The following is a 19,054-nucleotide window of genomic DNA, read 5'->3' on the forward strand; positions in this document are numbered from 1 at the left end:
CCTTCCCAGACCAGATCGGCTGAGACAGGCAAGAAGGAACACTGCTTTTGAAAATTTAAGTTATAAGATGGTGGACCACATGGGTAAAAACAGGGAGCACAGCGTGTGGTATTGTTGGCCAAAGAGAAGTTAACACTGCTCAGAAGGTAAGGTTGTGAGCTGGGGTGACAGGAAAGAGCATGGTGTGGACCACAAGGTCCACAATTCAGTGATTTCTTGTCTAACTTATCTAATTCTTATCAGATTGCTGCTCTCATCAGCAGCGTATTGGTGCTGGCCTGGAGGACATGTCACGGGTTAGCTTTCCTAAAAAATAAATAAATAAAATGAAGAGGATTTAATCAGACAAAGCAATAATAATTAACCCATCAGTTAGACATTGAACCTTCCTCTGCTGTTGATGGCAAGGGGGCTGTTCCTGAGCAATTACTCATTGTATCACCCTTGACTTCTGAGCTACTAAATGAACAAATGAGACAGCAGAATCCTTTCAGTCCCTGTACCTTTCCCTTTTACCTAATGCTCCTCAAAAGCTTGCATGACAAAGCAAATCCTATTCTAGCCTGAGGAGAGCACCATCCCCACCAGACCCTACACCTCCACCTGTCTAAGTAGGAGGGTGATGACTTAGTGGCAGTCCCCCTCCTCAGGAATGGTCCCCTGGCTGTCTCAGGTACCAGGGGTTTGCCTTAGAATGGAGAGGGAAAGTGGTTTGGGTTTTGTGGTCGGCCGACTGCTGTAACCCACAGCTACGTGCTCAGTGAGCACAGGGATGTGGGAAAGGGAGAAGAAAAAGGAAAAGTTGGAAAAATCTCCAGGGTCTGCTGGCAAGAATTTGGCAAAAGGAACCTGGATCCTGGGGACTCACAAAGGCCACTGCAGTGTGAGGACAGCTCAGCTGCCACTCGGCAGGCTGGCAGGTCTGGGCACTGCTGGTGTCCTGGGCATCCTTGCTGGTGGGGCCTGTGCAGAAATGCTCCTGACGCACCAGTCTTTGCTTGACTTTCTGGCAGCATTCAGCAGCCTTGTTCTGGAAGGAAAGATTTGTTGCACCAAGGCAGTTCTGTGGTTGTGCACAAGCCCATCTGTGTACACCGGCAAAGGCTGTGATTTCACAGCAATGGCCATGTTGTGCAATGACTTCACTGCAGAGCCTGCGGCGGCTCTGTGACAGCAGCTTCCCTTCCTTCTCTTTCTTGGGGCTTCCTCTTTTTCCCTTCCCTGGGGCTTGTGCGGTTTTCCAAGGCCCTTTTGGTCACTGCTTTGGTCTGTGGCGTTGCGCAATGGCACCAAGTTGATAATTAACTGTGTGCCATCAGGGATTGTATCCCAACACCAGCTGAGGGTGTGTGGGGACTTTTATCCCGCGTATCCACCCAGGACTCTCACAACCGGGCAGAGAGAGGAGAAGGAGCTGCTGTCTCGTCTCGCCTGAACCAAGCCATGGCGGCAGCCCTGGAGAAGTTCTGCGGCTCTGTCTTTTGGGTGAGTGGCTGCACTGGGGCCCCCATTGCCCATCAGGGTGGGATGCTCAGCGGAAGGGGAGAGCAGTAAATTGGGAGGGTGAGTGTGGAGGACTGCGACTGCAGTGGGATGGAAACTGCGGGTAGGAGCCCTAGAAGTTCTGGCTCTTGTGCTCTGAGTCAGGTGAGGGTCAAGCGATCCCGAGTGACCTGGCTGGCTGTCCTTGCCATCAACAGAATGCCTCGTATCTCACGCGCCCGGATGCTGACCTGCCGGAGTGCTTCCAGAAGACTGTGCTGGTCTGGATCCCCCTTGGCTTCCTCTGGGTTTTCACTCCATGGCAGCTCCTGCCCATGTGCAAATCCAAAGAGAAGAAATCATCTCTGACCAAATTCTACATCTTCAAACAGGTTGAGTGGGGCTGAGGGGGCGCGGAGGGCAGGCTGCAGCAGCCTGGGCTGAAGGTGTGTCACGTAGAAAGCTTCTGGGTTGGAGTCAGGTGAAGAATGGACGGATGGGAAGTGTAGGAGAGAGGGAGCAATGGGCTGGGGGTGCCCAAAGGGAAGCCCATGATGAGGTGAATCTGGGACAGAGGGGATAATAGAGCTGGGATGCTCAGGAAGGGTTTAGGTATGTGTTGTGGCCCGTGATCTTATGGGCTCTTGTGCTCTGAGCTTAAAAGGATGGCAGTGCTCCTGTGGAAGGGTCCTACAAGGCTCTCCAGGCCAGGTATGGGTTGGAGGGGTGCAATGCTCTATGGGGCTTGGTGCTTTCAGCCCCATTGTGTTGTCTCCCAGTGGTGCCCAGTGCACCCCTGGGCTGGGTCTCCCCTCATGACTGCTGCCCTCTCCACGCAGGTGCTCTCTGTGCTGCTGGTGCTGACGGCGATGGCAGAGTTGGTGCTGGCATTTCTGGAGGACACAGGGCAGGACTCCCCGCCAGCTGTCCACTACACAAACCCCAGCCTGTACATCGTCACCTGGGTAAGCACTAGCTGGGCGTTGTCACCAAAATGACAGGATGTGATGGCAGGGACGAGCAGCAGAAAACTTCCATAGCACGGGGATCGGGGGGAAACTGTATCTGCAGGGAAACAGCTGGGGAGATGGGTAGGGACCAGCCTGCAATATGTATGGGAGGTGCCCAAGGGAATAGGCTGAGGCTGTGTGGTGCTCCCTCCTGCTTCCTAAAAACTGGGATAGATGCTGTGCCTGTGGCCAAAGCTGAGCTTTCTGCCAGAGGCCTTAGTGACCCTTCTGCTTTAAGGAAGGCTCCAGGCAGGGCAGGATGGGGCAGGGAGAGCTCCACACTAGGCATAACTATGGGCAACATGGCAGCCAGGCTGAGCACAGGGATACATCAGAAAGGACTTGACTGCTCCTCACGTAAGTGTTGAGAGCCAGCCCCAGAAACTGGATGCAAAACACTGCGGATTTTTTTTTATAACACGTCTCCATCAGGCACAACCTCCCAAGGGGTCTGGGATCAGCTGTGCCATCCGTAACCAGCCTCATGCCCTGCGGCAGCAAGGGCCCCAGCTGTGTGTCTCAGCAGCCGGGCTGAGGGGTGAAGCTGCAGCAGGGTGAAGTGTAGGTCAAGGAGGGAAGAGTGTGGGTTTCACAGGGCTGACAGCACAGTCCATGGCATGCTGCTCTGATATCTCAGCTTCCCCTATGTAACCGCTGAATTTTGTGGGAAGAGTGGAGAAGTGCTACAGAATTCCTAGGCAGAAGAGATTTGTGATTAAACTTTTGTGATTGAAGTTTTTTTATTAAAGATTTGATTTGTGAGTAAAGATTTGTGAGATGAGTCCTCTGGGAAACTAAGGACATAGAGGCTGTTAGTTTGATAGAATATGCACAGAAGTAGCAGATACCTTGTAGAAGTTACGGGCTGTTCTAGCAGTCTTAACAAAGCCATAAAACTTAGGAGCTACACTTACAAGCAAACATAACGCCCCAGTTTGCTAACAATTGCTCTTTTATCATGTCATTTGTTTTCACATTCTAAGTTTATGAGAGATTTTAATCCGAGGGGACTGCCCAGCGATACTGCCCTGCCCGGGTCTTTGATCTGGCTTTAATTCTAGGCTTTGAGGCAACATTCAGGAGACAGAGTGATGCTCAATGTCCACTCCTTGCAGCAAATCTAAAACTCTAAAAAGAGAAGTAGTGCCTTGCTGTATCATGTGCCTTCAGATTGTTGTTGTTGTTGTTGTTGTTTGTTTGTTTTCTATAAGGAGTTTGATCTTACATCTTTCTGAAATAAACCTTTGCCCTGTGTGATTGAGTCTGAAGCTCCTATAGGACTGGCAGCGACCTCAGTGTCTTCAGGACAGTGAATTCCAGAAGACCATGTGTGCCCATGTCCTGGGACACATGCCCCAAAGGAGTGTTTAAAGGGCAGACTTAGTCTTGCTGCTCTGCCTGAAGCTCAGACTGATTTTCCTTCTAGTTCCTGGTCCTGCTGATCCATGACACACGCCGGTTCTGCCTGCGCAGGGACTCGGGGATACTTTTCTGCTTCTGGATTCTGTCCCTGCTCTGTGGGATATTACCGTTCCAGTCCCTCGTCCGGAGAGCACTGCAGGTTGGGTTTGGCAGGAAACTGGGTGCTTCCCAACAGTCTGCTTCTGTCCCCAAAGAAAATCCCTGCAGACTTCATCCCCTGACAAGCTCTCAGTGGTATCACTGGGGTCCCAGTTGCCCCAAGGACCTTGGGGAACTGGAAGAGGCCTGAAGAGGAATTGCTCTTTAAATTCACCCACTCCCTTTGAGGAAGCATAAACTCTCTGGGATTATTTTATCCCCTTTTGGACTTCCAGGAGGAGGTCAGGGAGAAGGAAAGAGGGGTGGTGAAAGGAAGCTGAGCCAGGGCCCAGAGCAAATTTTGCAACTGCTCTGTTGGGCCTGGCCCTCTTCACTGTCCTGGGGATGCTCTGCCACTTGGTGGCCTTGAGACAAGCCCCAAGAGTCACCCTGGGCTCCACGTTCTTGCAGGACTCAATCTCCGATCTGCCACGGTTTGTCCTTTTCTTCATCTCCTACGGGCTCCAGCTGCTGCTCTTCCTTCTCTCAGGCTTCTCAGATGTTGCCCCAGAAGCAAAGGAAATTACAAAGAAGGTATGAGGTGCAGGCAGGCGTGGGTGTGGGACTTGGGGTGGCACATCCTGGCTGGCTTTGTGCAGGGCAGAGTGGGCTGCCTCAGGCTGCAGAGATGCCTGTATGAGGCTGGGGGATGTCAGCAAGGGGCACAAGGAGATCTGGAGCCTGCAGCCTGGGGCACCTGCGTTTGTCCCCAGGGAGGAGGCACTGCTGGCTGTTAAGAAGGGTTCCCTGGGGCTGGAGCTGGCACTGTGTGAAACCTCTCGGCTTCCTTAAGGGTTGGGGTGCCAAGGCAATTCTTGTCAGTACCATCTTCTCAGCACTGGTGATGTCCCGGTACCCACTTCTCTTTGCTTTGTACCCTAGAATCCAGAGGTGACAGCCTCCTTCCTGAGCTCCATCACCTTCGAGTGGTACAGCAGGTGAGCAGGGCTCCACGGGAGGTCTGGGCTGGCAAAATGCGGGGGTGCTTTAGGGCTGGGCCAGCGCAGAGAGAGACATATTTTGTGCTGTCTGTGCAGCCTGAGCTCAGCCCCCTCCTGCCTTGCTGTGCACTGGGCTCAGCCTGCAGGTAGCAGCAGTCTGCCACAGCTGGGACATGTGGCACAGAAGTTGCCCAGCTGCTTGGGAGCAGGAGGAGAAGCTGCAGCCATACCAGGCTGTGTGAACATGAAGCAGGGGCTTAGCTGCAGGGAGCTGGGTTTGTCGTTCTTCCCTCTCTCAGGGCCAGACTGGGTGTGAAAGCTCTCAATTTGCAGCACGGACTTTCATGCTGATGTGCAGGAGACTTGCTAAGGGGAGATTTCTCTGCCCCACAGGATGGTTTACAAGGGCTATCGCAAGCCCTTAGAGATCGAGGATGTCTGGGACTTGAAAGATAAAGACAAGATACAGGCTATTTATGGTACTTTTGAGAAGAACATGAAGACTGCAGTGAGGAAGGCCCAAGCAGAACTGGAGAAACGGAAACGTAAGAAAAGACACAGGGAAAGTGACCCAGACCACGGGAATAGTATGAGCAAGGCCCAGAGCCAAGACATCTTGGTAATGGTAAGTCCCTTCCCTTACCTATGGGAATAGTGTCAGCTCCCTGTAGCCCCAGTACTGGGTTTTCCCCACTTTGATTCTGCGGGGCCTCTGGCAAGGATGGGGTGACCCATGACAAAGTCTTTCCAGTCCTCAGGAGATCCCCTTATTTTGAGAGACCAGGAAAGTCTCCATCCTCCTGCCCTACAGAAGGACAGGAACCACCGTCAAGTCTGCAGTACAAGCAGCTCCTTCATTCAGGATAACCTTGTCTGGGGGCTGCGGAGCTGCCCTGGAACCATCCTTCCAGGTGTAAGAAGCCACACAACCCACCCATTTACTTCTGTGTCGTCTTCCCTCTAGGAGGAGAAGCAGCCAAAGAAGAAGAAGAAGGGGGCCAAAGGCCCTCACAAGGATTACCCCAGGGGCTGGTTGATGAAAACTCTCTGTAAGACCTTCTGGCAGAACCTCCTACTCTCAGTGGCCTTCAAACTGGTGCACGATGGACTTGTGTTCGTCAGCCCCCAGCTGCTGAAGTGAGTCATTCCTCGCTCCCTGTCCATGCACCCTCTTGACCTCACACCCAGCCCCATCACATTCCTCTGTGCACGGCTCCAACCCCACCACAACACACACACACACCTCTCCCAGTCCTACACCCTGGTGACATTTTGCGCCCTCGACAAAGATAAGAGAAGGTCTTGGGTTACAGTTTAATGAAGAACCGAACAGATCTGAGCTGGCTGCCAGCTGCTAAGGATGAGATCTTGCCCCCTACATCCTTCAAAATAGTCTCCCCAGCTTGCTGCATGTGGAGCAGGGTCTCTGTCACTACCCTTGTGAGGCTGCTCTCCCTCTGTAGGTCTGAGCATCCTGCTTGGGGCTGTCTCAGGAGGGTGGGTGTCTCACGGCCCACTCTGCCCTCCAGGCTGCTGATCGCCTTTGTGTCGGATGAGGAGGCGTTTGCCTGGCAAGGCTACATGTATTCCATCCTGCTCTTCCTGACGGCACTGATCCAGTCCCTCTGCCTGCAGCAATACTTCAACTTGTGCTTCCATCTAGGCACAAACGTGCGTGCCAGCCTCATCGCTGCCATCTACAAGAAGGTTGGTATGGCCCTGTCACCGCCCAGTCGGCTTTCTCCCGGCTGGGCCGGGGAATCTGGCATCTGCCCAAGCAACCTGGGGTAAACTGCATGTTTGATGGCTACCAGGCACCAAATTTCTGTTCAGAGCAGTGCAACACCTAGGGCAGTTGCCCCTGGTATTCCTGTTCTTGGACGTGTTGCTTTGCTCCCCGTGTGTTGCTGGCTCCCCATGTGCAGGCAGTGATGAAAGTACCTGTGACCAGCAGAGAAGCACCAGGGGCAGTTTCAGCCTGGCCTGCTAGTGCCCTGCTTCGTGTCATTCTGCTGGCCACCAGGCTGCTCCCAGAGCCCTGCAGTGACTGTGTTTTCTCTTTCCAGTCACTCACCATGTCCAGCACCACCCGCAAGGAGTCCACGGTGGGAGAGACTGTGAATCTGATGTCTGCTGATGCCCAGAGGTTCATGGACATGGCTAACTTCATTCACCAGCTGTGGTCATCCCCCCTGCAAATTATCCTGTCCATTGTCTTCCTCTGGGGAGAGCTGGGCCCCTCTGTCCTGGCTGGCATTGCAGTCATGGTGCTGCTCATCCCCATCAATGGGTTCCTGGTTGCTAAGGCTAAAACCATTCAGGTCAGTGGTGGGGGCAATGTTTTCCCTCTCCTCCCACTCCAGAGGCCTGCTGTTGTTCTCCCCACTCATTTTCCACACTCCACTCGCCTGCCTTGTTATGCTGCAGATCCTTCCCAGGCTAAGAAGTTTGCCTTGGGCTTGGGGAGGGGAGGCGTTGGGGGCTGTAGCTTGAGCCAGGGGGAGATGAGCACCTGAGATAAGCAGGAGGCAGGTGAGATCTGCTCTGCTATCACAGATGAACTTGAACAGGTCTGAGTGCAGCCTTGAGGACTGAAAGCAAGATATTACCAACCATAAAATAAAGCTTTAGCTCCTGCCTCATAGCAGGGTGCTGTTTTTACCAGGATGTCCAGAGCCCCAGGGAGCCAACATCCAGCTTCATGGCTTCTCTGGGTTCTGGAGTCCCCCTTCTGTTCCCTGGGGCAGCCCAGGTGTAGTTCCAAGGGTGAGCTCTGCCTGGTTAAATGCTGACATGACCTGTCGCTCTTCTCTTTGTAGGTGAGGAACATGAAGAACAAAGATGAGCGCATGAAAATAATGAGTGAAGTCCTCAATGGAATCAAGGTGAGCAGTGGAGTGCAGAGAAGCTGCTGCACCCCTCTCCTTGGTGCACTGTACCAGAGGCAGTACCCCCCAATAACCCTACAGCAGCAGAGTTACTGTCCTGCATGGGGTCCCTGGGGTAGCCAAGTCTCAGTCTCTAAATTCTCTTGTGAAAGGCTGGCTGGGGCAGAAGCCCTGGGTACCTGGAACAAGACCTTCATTACAGAAAGGGTGTCCCAGGGATTTCCTGGACAGCCACGGTGGTGAGTGTGCTGCCATGGTGGCAGAGGCTCACAGTGACTTGTGAACCAAGGATAGGGAATGGGGATGCTGTGGGAAAGTGCTCTGAGCCGGGGGAATGTGCTGGGCAAGCAGGCTTCTGAGCAAGGTGCTGGCTGCCAGTGAGCTGGGAGCGAGGGTGGGCATTGCCGTGAGGCCAGCACCTGCTCATCCTGGTTGCCCCACAGATTCTGAAGCTTTTTGCCTGGGAGCCCTCCTTTGAGAAGCGAATCAACGAGATCCGGGCACGTGAGCTGAAGGACCTGCTGAACTTCACCTACCTGCAGTCGATCTCTATCTTCGTGTTCACATGTGCCCCCTTCCTGGTGAGTGCCGAAGGGCCTGGGGAGAGCTGCACGTCCCTGGGAGCTGGGCTTGGGCTGTGTTTGAGGGGGTGGGAGAGATGGGGAACCTCGGCTGGACTGTAGTGAGGGGGAGCAAAGGGGCACCCAACCGCACTGATGATGGCTTTCTCTGCTGCTACGTGTCCCAGGTGTCCTTGGCGAGCTTTGCTGTCTACGTACTGGTGGACGAGAACAACGTCCTGGATGCGCAGAAGGCCTTTACTGCCATCTCCCTTTTCAATGTGCTGCGCTTCCCCATGGCCATGCTGCCTTTGGTCCTCTCCTCCCTGGTGCAGGTCAGTGCTCACTCAGTGCAGGAGGGTCTCGTGGTACCTCCATCCAAACCAGCACATGGGGCTTGGGTGTGTGATGGACCTGGGCCCTGGACACCCAAGGATATGTGTACAGGACCGGCAATAGGGTGGGACAACACTCGTGTGTGTGACACAGGCTTGGGGCTCAGAGGTGGGGGCTGCTGCTTGGGTGAGGGCTGTGCATATGGGGTGCTGTGCTTATGGGGCTCGTGGCAGCCTACACAGCTGTGCTGTTCTCTTTCTGCCATGGCAGACCAATGTCTCGACAGAGAGGCTGGAGCGGTACCTGGGTGGAGAAGAGCTGGACACCTCAGCTATTCATCACGACCCCATTTCAGGTAGGCAAGCCTCTGTGTTAGTCCCTGTGGGTCACGGGCTGGCCCAACCCTGCCCCACTGATCAGTGGGGCTGTGGGGCAGTAGGGGCTGAGCTAGTTTGGAGATGGAGCTAGAGAGGTGGGAACTAGATGGAACCAGGTGAAGGGCTGCGCAGAAGGGTTTGGGGGCTGTGCAGGCTGGGTTTGGGGATGTCTGGGTTGGGATCAGGGACAAGGCAGTACAAGGCTTCCTCAGCCCTGAGGTGTCTTTGTGTCGACAGGCAGCGCTGTGCGTTTCTCAGACGCCACGTTTTCCTGGGAGCAGGATGGCAACGCTGCGATAAGAGAGTAAGTGCTCTGTGTCATGTGTGGCCAGCGGGGTGGGGAGAGGGAGTCTTACTCCTTGGAAAATGTTACCGGGGGGTGGCAGTCACCTCTTCACAGTGCTGCTTGAGGTGCACCCCCCAGAGATGCTCCTCTGGTAGTACTGCTTACTCCATGCTCTTGTCTTGCAGTGTCACTCTGGACATCACACCTGGGAGCCTGGTGGCTGTGGTGGGTGCTGTGGGCTCGGGCAAGTCTTCCCTGGTGTCAGCCATGCTGGGGGAGATGGAGAATATCAAGGGACACATCAACATCCAGGTGAGAGGGCTGCGGGGCTTGCAGGGGGCAGTGAGGCAGGCACTGGGTGATCGTGCATCCTCCCAGGTCAGGGACCAGGCTGGTACCAGAAGGGCTCCAGGACAAGGACCAGCCGTGGAAGGTGACCGTGTTCAGGCTGGTGCCCTGGTGATGAACCTCTTCTTGTGTCTCTGTTCCAGGGCTCCCTGGCCTATGTCCCCCAGCAGGCCTGGATCCAGAATGCCACACTGAAAGACAACATCCTTTTTGGGTCGGAGCTGGATGAAGCAAGGTATCAGCAGGTCATCAAGGCTTGCGCCCTCCTTCCAGACCTGGAGCTGCTGCCTGCAGGGGACCAGACGGAGATTGGAGAGAAGGTATCAGCTGGGCACTGTGTGGAGAGGTGGAGGTGAACAACTGTGGGGCAAGCACATGCAGCAGGAGAAAGAGCCATTGCCCCATGGCGGCCCAGGGCTCACAGAGGTCCCGTCCCTTTCAGGGCATTAACCTGAGTGGGGGCCAGAAGCAGCGGGTCAGCCTGGCCCGGGCTGTGTACAGTAACGCGGACATCTATGTCCTGGATGACCCCCTCTCTGCCGTGGATGCACATGTGGGCAAATACCTTTTCGAGCACGTGCTGGGGCCAAAAGGACTGCTGCAGAAGAAGGTGAGCACTCGTGTCCTTCTTTTTGGGACTTGGCCAGGTAGAAATGACCCTGGCACCGTGTTGACCATCCAGGGAAGGCTGGGGTTGCTTGCTTGGGACAGAGAAAGGATCCCACAGCTTTCCAGGAGGCAGGAGAGTCCTTGTGGATCCCTAGAGGGGTGTGGAGAAGTGAGGGGTGCCCTGAGTCCCCATAGACAGGCATAGACATAAGCAGAGAGGTCCCTGACTAGAGGACAGAGAGCCTGCAGGGTGAAGGCTGGGGGGCAGGGGGTGTTCTGATGCTCACTACCCTCCAACTGCAGTGCCGCTTTATTGCAGACACGGATCTTGGTGACACACGGTATCAGTTTCCTGCCCCAGGTTGATAACATCGTGGTGCTGGTGGCAGGAGCAGTGTCTGAACACGGCTCCTACAGCACCCTGCTTGCAAACAGGGGGGCCTTTGCCCAGTTCCTGAACTCCTATGGCAACAAGGAGGAGGAGGCTGCAGAGAAAAATACCTCAGGTACTGGGAACACTGCTGAGCTACAGCAGGTGAAGGGGCCTTGTGTGTGTCTTGAGACTGTGAAAGCCCCATGACCCTATTCATTAGTCTGACCTGACTCTATCCAGTCCAGGCCCCAGCTGTGGCTGCTGTGTGTCCTTCCCAGCTGCTGGCAACCAGCAGCTCAAGGACTTTCTGCCAAAGATTTGCATCTAGGTATTACTGTGAACAGCCACCAAAGGTTGTCTGATGTTTTACTGCCTTTTTAGATCATTTATGTGTATGGCTCCCATAGTCTTATGTGGCAACAAGCTGTACACCTTAACAATGCTGGGGTGAGAAAGAGCCTTTACTTTATTTTGAGTGTGATGTTGGATAACATTTCATCTTTGTCAGCTCCACCAGTCCTACGGAAAGGAGTGGCACCAGGTCAGGTAGATGCTCACCCTGCCCAGGCTCAGCCCTGTGTAAACACTGATAATGCAGTTGTCCAGCTGAAGCATGGCTATTCCCAGCTTGTCCCCACAGGATCCATCTCTCAGCTCAGAGGGGTGCTCCTAAGCTGGAGTGACATGGCCTTACCGAGTCCTGCACCTCCTAAACTAGCACAGATCTCTTCATGAGAAGTCAGCAGCAGGAACTGCCTCTGTGCAGGTCTTTACCCCTGCTTTCCCTGACAGCTCTCCTCCCACAGCAGATTTCTTCCTCCCCCTGCTGTGGTGGGCTTGCAGCAGGGTTGGAAGAGGAGTGACGTGTGGCTGGAGGACACGGTCTGAGCCTGGAGCGTGGGGTGGAGATGAGTGCAGTAGATCCGTGGTGCATGGGATCTTCTCAGTGCCTGACCCTGCCTTCCTTCACCCCTGTGTCTGTAGCTGTTGCTTTAGAGGAGGTTGAAGAGCAGAGCGATGAAACTCTTGAGCCTTGTGCGGAGGAAGGGCCTGATGATGTGGTGTCCGCGACGCTGAAGAGAGAGGCCAGCGTCCATCGGAGAGAGTTCGTTCGCAGGTGGGGACTAAGCCAGAGCCCTCAGGCGCTCTCCCCTGGCTCCTGCATTGCTCTTTAGGAGAGCAGGGGGCCTGGAGGCTTCACTGGGGGGATTCCTGCAGAGAAGAGACTGGGAGCCTCCCTGCCTGCTTCCACCACCACCAGCTAGGCTGGGTAAAGGGCATCTGATCTTGCCTTTACTTGCATTGTTGTGCCACAGCCTCACCCTGTGGTCTCTGAAACTCCTGATGGTCTGGTTCTACTTTTGGGGTCAAGGGCTCTGATTTCACGGCTGCAAATTCCTAGGGCTTCCACAAAGCTCATTCAAAGCTGTGCAGGTCAGGACACTTATCCCAGGGGGCTCCAAGGCTGGTGTCCCAGCGCAGCACAGGGATGGACCCCCAGGGGAGTAGGAGCCATGCAGCACCCTGTGACTAACGGTGCCCATCACCTCCCTGCAGCCTCAGTACAAAGAGCACCAGTTCCTGGAAGAAGTCCCAGGAGGAGCCCCCTAAGAAAGTGAAGGGCCAGCAGCTGATCGAGAAGGAAGCTGTGGAAACTGGCAAGGTGAGGAGGATGGCAAGGGGCTAGGAGGGACAGCATAATGCTTTGGCTCAGTCCTGCAAGACCCTGGCTGTGGCCCAGAGAAGCCAGCTTCAGCTTTCTGTGGCCCCATTGCAGCCAAGTGGCACCGAAGGGGACAGTGCTGCCTGGAGCTGGTGGCCGAGGTGGCCCTGGCTGGGGGACAGGCTGCTAGTGCAGGGTGGTGGAGGGAGGACGTGTGTGGGGGCAGCACCGTGGGCAGTGGGGAAGGAAAACCGAGGCTGTGTTGGCTGTTCCTGGCTGAGGTTTGCTGCACAGTGGTGATGTCTGAACTGGTCCACAGGTGAAATTCTCCATGTACCTGCGGTACTTGCGTGCTGTTGGCTTGGGGTATTCTTTCTGGGTTGCCATGGGCTTCGTCGGTCAGTACGTTGCCTACGTGGGGACCAACCTGTGGCTCAGCGCCTGGACTGACGATGCGGAGCGCTACCAGAACCAGACCTACCCCGTGCAGCAGCGAGACCTGCGGATCGGGGTCTTCGGGGCGCTGGGGGTGTCACAAGGTGAGTGTGGGAACACAGGATCTGCTCACCTTGGTGACGTGGCCCAGCAGGGATAAGGCCTGCAAGACCTGCAGCCAGCAGTGTCCAGCTGCCTGCCACAGCCTTCCCTCCTGTCTGGACTGGGTACAGGTACAAGCATGACGTCAGAGTAAACTGACTCAAGAAGACTGTGTTGCCCTCTTATGTCAAGGATCACAGTCCTTTACCAGTTTGAAGATTGTGCTAGTGCCCACGGCCTTCCCAAAGGGTTAATGCTCTTCCCCTGTGGTGGGACACAGTTACTGGGGCTTCCCAAGAAGACGAGGTGCAGGATTGTCACAGAGGGTCACTGCAGAGCATCTTGATGCCTCCTCACTGTTTGATGTGTCCCACGAGCCAAAGGGACTGACATGGGGCCGGTGTCACACGCAAGCTGGTGCTGACCACCCCGTGCTCTCCTTACAGCTCTCTTCCTGCTCTTTGCAACTATCCTGTGTGCTCACGGCGCCGTGCGGGCCTCCCGCATTATGCATCAGCGACTACTCAGCAACATCCTGCGTGTGCCCATGAGCTTTTTTGACACAACCCCCACTGGCCGCATTGTGAATAGGTTTGCCAAGGTAAGAAAACAATCCCCAGAAGAACGTGTTTGTTCTGGCCGGTCTGGAGAACGTTGGGTGGTGTCACATCCCTGTTGAAGTTCAGCACTGCACAAATTTGCCCAAGTCATGGCCTGGAAGGGAGCAGAAGGGTATGTTGGATGCATGGCTGCCTATGAGGTAAACCACCTCCTGGGCTGTATTTACTAGGAGGAGAGCGGACAGTGGATCCCAATAAATTATTTTCTCTTCTGCTTGGTGCAAGGGAGGCCATGGCTGGATACTGTGTCCTGTTTTGGGGCCACCTGGTCAAGAGGGATGTAGAAAAACTGAAGAGTGTTCTAGCTGGATACCCAGCTAAAAGAGGGATGATAACCAGCTGCTGGAGACCTGGGTACACCTACATGGACCTGGAGTCAGCACTATCGCTCTTTGTTTCTCAGGAACAAATATGTGTGTTCCTCATGAACCATATATGTGTGAAGTCTTTGGGTTCATTCCTCTCTGCCGTCACTGACTGTTTTTCCCTGCTTCTTTTTACTCTCTAGGACATCTTCACAGTAGATGAGACCATTCCCATGTCCTTCCGCAGCTGGCTCTCCTGTTTCATGGCTATCATTAGCACATTGCTCATGATCTCCTTGGCCACCCCATTCTTCACTATAATTGTCGTTCCCTTGGGCATCTTCTACTATTTTGTGCTGGTGAGTAACTGGGGCCTGAGAAAAGCTTCTGCCCTGCTCGGAGCAATATCCTTGTTGCTGCCGGGGTTTGTGCTGATAACTGAGCTGTGTCCCTCATTTCAGCGCTTCTACGTCTCCACGTCACGCCAGCTGCGGCGTCTGGACTCTGTCACCAGGTCTCCCATCTACTCCCACTTCGGTGAGACAGTGTCAGGCCTTTCTGTCATCCGGGCCTATGGACACCAGGAGCGGTTCATAAAGCAGAATGAGAGCACAATGGACATCAATCAGAAAAGTGTTTATTCCTGGATTGTCTCAAATAGGTGAGTTTGCTCCTTCTGCCATAGCACTCTGCATCCAGGGGCCTCTGGTCCTGAGGTAGGTTCCTGAGATGCTGAAGTCTACCCTCTTTATCTCAGGACATGCTCTGAGGGTCTGTACTGGGGGAGCTTGGCATAGGGCCCCCATATGTGGCAAGGAGACCTTTTAGGGTGACTTTGAAATGTAGAGTATGGCCCCTATGAAATATCGAGGGCCTGGGCAGGTTGGTCTGTGCTGCTGAGAACTTAGATGCTCTTTCTGGGTTCTGGGAAGAAATTGATGCTTCAGGCCAGGTGGGAGTGTGATGGGGGCACTGCCTGCTGCTGGTGTGTGTCTGGGCAGATGTTTTGGGTGTGTGAGGGTTGTGCAGCTGGGGCTCCTCTGATAGGGCATTACCAGCACTGGAAGTTACATGTGAGACACTGGGACTGACAAATGTGGTGGAAAAGCTTGCAGAATTAGCCACAAACAACATGTTCTGTTGTTTGTACCACAAACAGGTACCACATGTATGGCGCTGAGCTCAGGGCTGGGTGCTCAGGGCTCCTGGTGGGATTCTGGTCTCACTGGTGGGCCGTGTTCTCCCTGTGCAGGTGGCTGGCCATCCGTCTGGAGTTTGTTGGGAGCCTGGTGGTCTTCTTTTCTGCACTTCTAGCTGTGATTTCGAAGGGCACTTTGGATGGGGGCATCGTGGGTCTCTCCATCTCCTCCGCCCTCAATGTGAGTCAATGAAGGCTTTTTCTGTCAAGTTTCTGGGAGCAACACCCTGATGGCTCTGGGCTGGCTGTGGGACACTGCCCTGCATCCAGCTCTGACACGTGGGGAGGGGATTAGCTGGGGAGCCAGGAGAGCACACATCCCACTGTGGTGGATATGCTTGCTGCTGTGGGCAGGAGCACGTTCACTCTGTGGATCAGAGACACTGCAGCAAAGCTTTTGAAGGGCTGGGGAAAGGGGGCTGTGGCTGGTGAGAGGAAAGTTAGGGGCTGCCAGGGATGCTCGTGCCCAGGCTGTGTCCCTGAGCTCTCAGATGTCAGTGGGAGGTGGTGGTTCTTGGGTCCTGCTGAGCTCTGTGTCATTTGCTGCTGCCATGCAGGTGACCCAGACATTGAACTGGCTGGTGCGGATGTCTTCAGAGCTGGAGACGAACATTGTGGCTGTGGAACGGGTACATGAGTACACAAAGGTGAAGAGAGAGGTGAGGAGACGAGGGTGTGGGCAAACACCAGCTGCACAGCTCGGTGCAAGCCAGGACTGCAGGGTGCACCCCCCTAACACTCCTTTGCCCCCAGGCTGCATGGGTGACAGAAAAACGTCCTCCCCAAGGCTGGCCCAGCAAGGGTGAGATCCAGTTCATTGACTACAAAGTTCGTTACCGACCTGAACTGGAGCTGGTTCTTCAGGGGATCACCTGTAATATTGAGAGTACTGAGAAGGTGAGGACCTCTCTGCCTGCAGCGCACCCTCTTCCTAGCGGTGCTGTATTGAAGTTGTTTCTGCTCTCTTTGTTCCAGTCTGTGGACTGGGGAGGGATGGCGATGTGGATGTGGCTCCTGGGGACTCCAGAGCTGCAGGGAAGGGACCAAAGGAGATAGCTGGGGAGGTGGCGGTTGCAGATGCTTGCTCCCATGCCTGGGTGTGCTGACACTCTGTGGCTTGAGCCTGCATAACCCCCACTGCTGGGAGAGGAAGGTTCATGGCTGCAGCCAGCACAGGCCCTCTGGCAGTCCGTGGTGCAGACAAGCCAGCAATGCTGCCTGTGGGGATGGCACAGAGGACCAAGACTTGGGATACAGACCCTGTAGTAACTGGATGTGGGGCTGGAGGGCTGCAAGGTAGAGCCAGCTCCACACACCCTCATATAGGAGTGGAGGGGGAACTGGCAGGAGGCAAGGGGGGAATGTGCTGGGGAGCAGGGGGCAGGGAGGCCCACCACGCCAAGAGAAGAGCACCTGCCCTGTTTTCTTCAGTCCTGCGAACGGGTCTAAATATCTGTTTCCACAGGTTGGGGTTGTGGGCCGGACAGGGGCTGGCAAGTCCTCCCTCACCAATTGCCTCTTCCGGGTGCTGGAGGCTGCGGGAGGGAAGATTGTCATCGACGGGGTGGATATAGCGACAATCGGCCTCCACGACCTGCGCCAGAACCTCACAATCATCCCGCAGGTGAGCCGCATCCCACTGCTGCACGGCCTCCCCTGCCTCTGTGCCCTGGGCAGCCCATCCCCAGAGGCTGCGGGGAGCCCAGGGCCTGTGGGCATCCCCTCACCTCCACCCCTGCCAGGAGCAGGCAGCAGGGCGAGCAGCCTTTGGCCAAACTTGGGGCGGGCAGGCCTGGAGCCATCGCCTCTGCTGAATGGCTGTGGCAGATGTGAACACGCTGTGCTGTCCCTGGCAGGACCCCGTGCTCTTTACCGGCACCCTGAGGATGAACTTGGACCCCTTTGACCAGTACACTGATGAAGAGGTCTGGAAGGCCCTCGAGCTGGCTCACCTGAAGGCATACGTGCAAGACCTTCCCGAGAGGCTGCAATATCGTGTGAGCGAGGGAGGGGAGAACCTGAGGTGAGCAGAGGAGCTGAGGTGTGCCCTGTCCCTGTCCCTTCCCCTGATCCTGGGAGAGACGGTATGATGGCAGTGGTGGGGGGGGCCCGAGAAGGTCTTAGAAGAGCAGCCCTCGAGCAGAGTGGGTGTGTAGGGATGAGGGCACAGAAGCTTCTGGGACTGAAGGTGAGAGAAACCATCCAGGAATCAGGGCTGATCCTCACTGTCTGGGAGCCAGCCCTTCCCTGGTGGCCCAGAGAGGAAGATGCTATGGGATGTGGTGCTCAGACAGCAGATGAGCAGCTGAGGCAAAGCCAAGGAGGGCTGGTGGTGGGGTCAGGGTGGTGTGTGGGAGTGGGCTTGCAATGCCCTGCCGGTCCTCAGCACCACCAGTTTGCCTGGTAACTCATGTTCCCCACCTCATCCAGTGTTGGGCAGAGACAGCTCGTGTGCCTGGCCCGGGCCCTTCTCCGCAAAGCCAAGATCCTCATCCTGGATGAGGCAACAGCAGCTGTAGATCTAGAGACAGATCACTTAATCCAGACAACGATCCGGAGCGCGTTTGCTGACTGCACTGTCCTTACCATCGCCCACCGCCTCCACACCATCATGGACAGCAACAGGTACCGTGGGATAAGGGGAACGGGGCTCAGGGCTCCTAGGATGGGAAGGGAAACGCCAGCAGCAGACACAAGGTCGTAGCTGGAGGGGCCGGGGTGGTTGCAATGCCCAGGGCAGCAGTATACAGAGCCTCCAGGAAAGTAGGACAGAGAATGGGAAGGACAGCCAAGCATTAGTGGGAGTAACATTTTTGGGACCCTTTACAGCAACAGGCCATAGTGGGTTGCTGACACCATATGCATTTCACCCCCCAGCATAGGGTTGAGAACCATCACGTCTCTGCTGAGAGGTGAACCACCTAACGAGGTTGTAGAGGGAATGTGTGCCGGTGGGGCTCTAGTTCTGGTGCCAGCAGCACCGTTGGCTCAGATTGTGGGAGCTCAGGTGTTCTTGTTTCCTCCTGCTGCCAGGGTGATGGTGATGCAGGCAGGGAGGATTGTGGAATACGACAGCCCTGAGGAGCTCCTTCAGAAGCAGGGCATCTTCTCTGCAATGGCAAAGGATGCTGGCATCACGAACATAGAAACCACCATGCTGTAGGTGGAGCAGATGTAAGTGGAGCGAAGCAGCGTGCAGGTGAGCAGCTCTCTCCTGCTTGGACTCACCAACCCGGCACCTGGATCTCCCTGCAGCTGGACTGCCTGGGAACTTGTGCCTCTGCAGCTGGGAAGCGAAGGGGAGAGAGTGGCTTCTCTGGCTGTCAGGGACAGAAGATAAGGACTTGAGCTGTTACCCTTGCTGCCACACTCTGCCTGCTGTGCACAAGGGTCTGGAGCTGCGTAACTCACTGCAGTAGAGAGGGGAAAGTTACATCAGGCAGGGAGACCACAGCCCCTTGTGGGTCTTAGTTTTTGTGTTCAATATACCAAGGGAAGCTAGCTGAGAGATGCTGTAGCATTGTGGAATGAAATTTACAGTTTAATCTAAGAGTGAATGTTATAATTTATTTACTTCTTGTACCCATTTCGTCTTCCAACTAAAAGTCTGATTTTAAGGTATGCTAAATAAGCCTCGGTTTAGCTTAAAGCCTGGCAAGTGTTTGGGGGAAGCTGGTACACTGAGGTTATGCAGACACAGATTGTGGGAAGTCCAAATCACGTGGCACAGGTTGCAGCCCCAGCCATGAACATGACTGGCAGTGGAGGTGGAGGAGCAAGCACCTAACTGCCTTCTCAGTGGGTACAGCTCTCTTCAACTGCAGTGCAATGAACAAGGCAGTCCTTGGGGCTATTGTAACCACTACCTGGTGCTGGTGTGCATAAGTCAGAGAGAGGTGGGCACATATGCACGCTACACTGCCCTGCACACACAAAACATGTTGCTTACTGTCGACAAACT

At 55.0% G+C, this 19,054-nt stretch overlaps 1 protein-coding gene across 2 annotated transcripts; it reads left to right on the top strand.

Annotated features, from left to right (window-relative positions):
• Positions 1–1,443: 1,443 nt before the first annotated feature.
• On the top strand, positions 1,444–18,662 carry ABCC2 (ATP binding cassette subfamily C member 2). Of its 2 annotated transcripts, XM_035311820.1 has the most exons (32): positions 1,444–1,485; positions 1,701–1,874; positions 2,322–2,447; positions 3,919–4,053; positions 4,464–4,586; positions 4,935–4,990; positions 5,387–5,618; positions 5,958–6,130; positions 6,523–6,700; positions 7,060–7,314; positions 7,813–7,878; positions 8,325–8,462; positions 8,630–8,776; positions 9,048–9,132; positions 9,392–9,458; positions 9,626–9,752; positions 9,932–10,108; positions 10,231–10,398; positions 10,717–10,903; positions 11,755–11,887; positions 12,328–12,433; positions 12,753–12,972; positions 13,417–13,571; positions 14,099–14,254; positions 14,357–14,556; positions 15,148–15,274; positions 15,651–15,752; positions 15,847–15,990; positions 16,559–16,717; positions 16,950–17,116; positions 17,524–17,718; positions 18,127–18,662. In XM_035311820.1, the coding sequence occupies exons 1-32, from the start codon at positions 1,444–1,446 to the stop codon at positions 18,254–18,256; spliced, it is 4,650 nt and encodes a 1,549-aa protein (XP_035167711.1). In that variant the 3' UTR covers positions 18,257–18,662. The 2 variants fall into 2 exon arrangements, with proteins under 2 accessions (XP_035167711.1, XP_035167712.1); XM_035311821.1 differs by lacking the exon at positions 18,127–18,662 and having other exon boundaries at positions 16,950–17,143; positions 17,418–17,531.
• The last annotated feature ends 392 nt before the right edge of the window (positions 18,663–19,054 follow it).

This window comes from Oxyura jamaicensis (assembly GCF_011077185.1).
Source record: "Oxyura jamaicensis isolate SHBP4307 breed ruddy duck chromosome 6 unlocalized genomic scaffold, BPBGC_Ojam_1.0 oxy6_random_OJ55, whole genome shotgun sequence".
NCBI classification, from domain to species: Eukaryota; Metazoa; Chordata; class Aves; order Anseriformes; family Anatidae; genus Oxyura; species Oxyura jamaicensis.